General features: G+C 52.8%; 1 protein-coding gene across 3 annotated transcripts in view; it reads left to right on the top strand.

Annotated features, from left to right (window-relative positions):
- LOC103550399 (neuropeptide Y receptor type 4-2) overlaps positions 1-3,738 on the top strand; it is a 12,811-nt gene extending 9,073 nt beyond the window's left edge. For all 3 annotated transcript variants that reach the window (XM_008519259.2, XM_070616268.1, XM_070616277.1), the window contains exon 2: positions 16-3,738. In XM_008519259.2, the coding sequence (XP_008517481.2) occupies positions 16-1,183 (1,168 nt within the window). In that variant the 3' untranslated portion in view covers positions 1,184-3,738. The remainder of the gene's footprint in view (positions 1-15) is intronic.
- Positions 3,739-4,229: the final 491 nt, after the last annotated feature.

Here is a 4,229-nt window from a genome sequence, read left to right as displayed (position 1 = left end):
CTGTTTGCTTTGTAGGCATTGTCACGGAATCTTCTGGAATCTTCTCACGTGCACTATGAACATCTCTCACTTCCTGGCCTTTCTGCTCCCAGGATCCTCGCAGGGTCAAAACAGGAGCAAGTCAAAGGGCATCTCATACAACTTCTCTGACCACTGCCAGGATTCCACAGATCTGATGGTGTTCATTGTTACCTCTTACAGCATTGAGACGGTGGTGGGGGTCCTGGGCAACCTCTGCCTGATGTGTGTGACTATGAGGCAGAAGGAGAAGGCCAACGTGACCAACCTCCTCATTGCCAACCTGGCCTTCTCTGACTTCCTCATGTGCCTCATCTGCCAGCCGCTCACAGCCATCTACACCCTCATGGACTACTGGGTCTTTGGCGAGGTCCTTTGCAAGATGTCAGCCTTCATCCAGTGTATGTCAGTGACGGTCTCCATCCTCTCGCTTGTCCTTGTGGCCCTGGAGAGGCATCAACTCATCATCAATCCAACAGGCTGGAAGCCCAGTGTCTCTCAGGCCTACCTGGGGATCGTGGTCATCTGGCTCCTTGCCTGCTTCCTCTCCTTGCCCTTCCTGGCCAACAGCATCCTGAAGAGTGTGTTTCATAAGAACCACTCCAAGGCTCTGGAGTTTCTGGCAGATAAGGTGGTCTGTACTGAGTCCTGGCCACTGGACCACCACCGCATCATCTACACCACCTTCCTGCTGCTCTTCCAGTACTGCATCCCGCTGGCCTTCATCCTCTTCTGCTACGTGCGCATCTACCAGCGCCTGCGGAAGCGGAGGTGGGTGTTTCGCAAGGGCGCCTACAGCTCGCAGGCTTGGCAGATGAAGCGGATCAATGGGATCCTCGTGGCCATGGTGGCTGCCTTTGCTGTGCTCTGGCTGCCCCTGCACGTGTTCAACAGCTTGGAGGACTGGTACCATGAGGCTATCCCCATCTGTCATGGCAACCTCATCTTCTTGGTGTGCCACCTGCTCGCCATGGCCTCCACCTGTGTCAACCCTTTCATCTACGGCTTTCTCAACACCAACTTCAAGAAGGAGGTCAAGGCTCTGGTGCTGACTTGCCAGCAGAGTGCTCCTGTGGAGAAGTCCGAGCATCTGCCCCTGTCCACAGTGCAAACGGAAGTGTCCAAAGGCTCTCTGAGGCTCAGTGGCCGGTCCAACCCCATGTAGCCAGCTCTACAGCTTCTCCCTGCTGTGTTCATTGCCAGGCTCCTTCACTTAGCTAAGTGGGCCAGCTGCAAGCTGAGGGTGGCACTCTGTCATTACTGGCCTTCTGGGGCCCAGACAGCCTGGCAAGAGCCTGTTTTTGCACCATTTGCATGGTGAAGCCTGACATTCAGATGGCTCAGCTCTTTGTTCCTGGGAGAATTCCGAGTCTGGATTCTGCAGGTCACAGCAGGCCTTACAGCTTGAGCAGATGCCAGAGCCAGAGATGGTCTGCTTGGAGCAGGCAGAGTTCATTGTGGTAACTCAGTAACAGATGCCCAGCCTGGCAGGCTAGGTGTTTCACTTCCACCAGTGAGACTTCAAGGCCACTGTGGGGTGAGGGAAGGAGCACATGGGGTGGGAGCTCTGGACCTTGGTCAGCCCCTACCCTCTGTGAGAGATGAGGTTTGTGATAAGCCTTGCAAGTGGTAAAGAATGCTGTGGAGGCGAGACAGTGGGGTGATGTTACGTCATCAGCGCATCCAGCTGCAGAGAACAGAAGCTGGTGGACCTGGGTCCTCACAGTCCTCTGCAGTAGGAAACGCAGCCCCGAGCAGCAGGGATTCCGGGGTTCACATCCTGCTCCATCCTTTTGCTCTTTCACTGCATCTGCCACCTTGTATGGAAATAAGCTTGCAGATATTTCTCCTTGATAAGACGGTGAGCACCTTGGAGATGGCATCTGGATTGTCATAGAGCTTATGTCCTCCATGCCTAGGATAGGCCCTGGCACAGGGAGAGGGCTCCAGAAAGGTTTGCTATGGTCGGCTGATGGTAAAGGTGCCCCTACTGAGTGCTGAGCCGAGGGAGGCGTCTTGTGCTGTGGTCCAGCGTGGGAAGGGCTCAGGTGGCTGCAGCCACACTCTCTTGCCTGCCCTTCCTTTCCTCCCAGGACCTCTCTTGACAAGGTAGCTGGCCAGGGACTCTGTGACCCTCCCCAGTGTTGACCCACTGCTGAGGCTTGGGGCAAGGCCATGACTCCAGTCTCCCTCGTTCCACTCTATGGCCACTGAGCTGACCTGCACCAGGTGATGTGTCATGGTTCTTCCAAAGCCTCCCCAGGACTTTGGGCCTCCCAGTGGCCTTCAGTAGTGGCAGGGGCAGGGATTCCTTGGAGCCTGGCGTAAGGGGTGCTGGCTGAAAAGAGCGGGGCTGGGGGGGTCATCTTCCTTCGTTCAGCAAGCCAGGGAAAATGGAGAAAGGGCTACAATGAGCGTGAATGTCTCACCCATGGAGGTCATGGCCCAGTCTTCTGGATGCTGAGCCAGACCCAAGGCTTCATGTTGTGTGGACCAGACCGCTTGTCCCTGCAGGGAAGGCCACATCAGGATTGCTCATGGGCCCCCTTGGATGGGATGTCCAGGCCTGGCTTGGATGGGATGTCAGGCAGAACGGACAGTGGCTGGGTCACCCATGGCCTAGATCCCACAGTGGGGATCTGGCTCTACACGGGGGATCTGGCAAAGGGCCAGGGAGCAGAAGATTCAACAGCCACATCTGACCGCCTCTCTGGCTTGGCCCCTGACAAAGAACCTGTGCAGCTGACACTCAAGACAAGTGCTCTTTGAGCCTCCAGCTCCCTACCTGGAGCTGTTTGTTTCGTTCCAGCTTTTGGTCGCATCTCCCATTCTGTTCTTTGGTTCACCTGTATTCTGGTGTTTTGGACGATTGTTGAGCCATCCTTTCGGATGCAGCTTCCACTTGTCCTCTGATGCCATCTGCTGCTGGCTACTCCAGGTAACCAACTACCAGCAAAGCCCAGGCCCTGCGACCCATTCCAGCAGATGTCATTGGCCAAGATCCCCAAGGAATTGGGGGCCTCGGGCCCCTCCAGATCCCATGCAATTGGCTGGAGTTTGTTTCCCATCAGTCATCTCAGTGGTGCCAAGATGCTTGAGGACAAGGATGCTTTAGGGCGCTGACATGCCTTGAGGACTGGGGGACCAGGCTGGGCATCTGGTGAGGTGCTTGGCATTAGGATTTGGAGCAGTGAGTGGAAGCCTCGTTGAGCATCTTCTGTGCATCCCTCACCTTGCTTAGGTTGACGCAGCCTGCCTGGATGGCTGTCGCCTGCTGCCACTTCTCATGACCCGTGGGGTTGCCTGGTTACCCAGCATCCTAGGAGCTTGCCACTAAAGTGTGCTCAAAAGACTAGCAGCCTTAGCATCACCTGGAGTTTGTTGGACGTGCAGAATCTCTGTTCCCACTGCTGACCTACTGAATCAGAATCCGCATTTTTATCAAGCTCTCCAAGTTTGTGGTGCACACATTCAAGTTTGAGAAGCTCTGCTCTAGGAAGTAGGTTGCCCTGGAGCCTGGAGCCCCTCGGTGAGCACCTGCAGACCCCCCACTGTGGGATCTAGGGTAGAGCTTTAGGAATCCTAGTTCTTGACTTAGGGTTTAAAATGGTATTGCTGAAAAGGTAGTACAGTGTTGGTTGGTTGTCTCATCTCTGGCCACGTGTGGACATATTTTTTGTGAAGCCTTTTTGTTCCTTCAATAAATATTTGCCACATGAACAGTGTGCATCGTTACATTCTTAGTGAACCTGCCACTCTGTGTTCCACTCTGTTTCACTGAAAACTGTATCATCAGTAGTTTTCCATCTTGGCTGGAACTGGACTCACACCCACGAAGATGGCCTGGGAACCCTCAGAGGGTGCAAAACCCTGTCGGACCCTGGTGGCCTGACCTTAAGTCCTGTCTAACTTCAGCCTTCCTCTTTCAAGAAATGACCTCGACTTTTTCTTTTTTCCATTATAAAAATAATCATATTCGTTCCTGCAAATACACAAAATATACAACAGTAAAGTGAAAAAGGAAATCATGGTCCACCACCCTAAGATAATTGCCATTTACATTTTGGGTGGTCATCTCTCTCTCTCTCTCAAGACATATATATATATATATATATAGGGTTAAGTTTTATTTTTTTTAAAGTGGTTGAGATCATACTATGAGTGTATGCATATTTATGTATAATATTTAAGGATTATTTTATATCTTTTTT

The sequence above is a fragment of the Equus przewalskii genome, chromosome 1 (genome assembly GCF_037783145.1).
Source record: "Equus przewalskii isolate Varuska chromosome 1, EquPr2, whole genome shotgun sequence".
Lineage (NCBI taxonomy): Eukaryota > Metazoa > Chordata > Mammalia > Perissodactyla > Equidae > Equus > Equus przewalskii.
The sequence above is the reverse complement of the archived record's forward strand: the minus strand, read 5'-3'. Positions and strand labels throughout refer to the sequence as shown.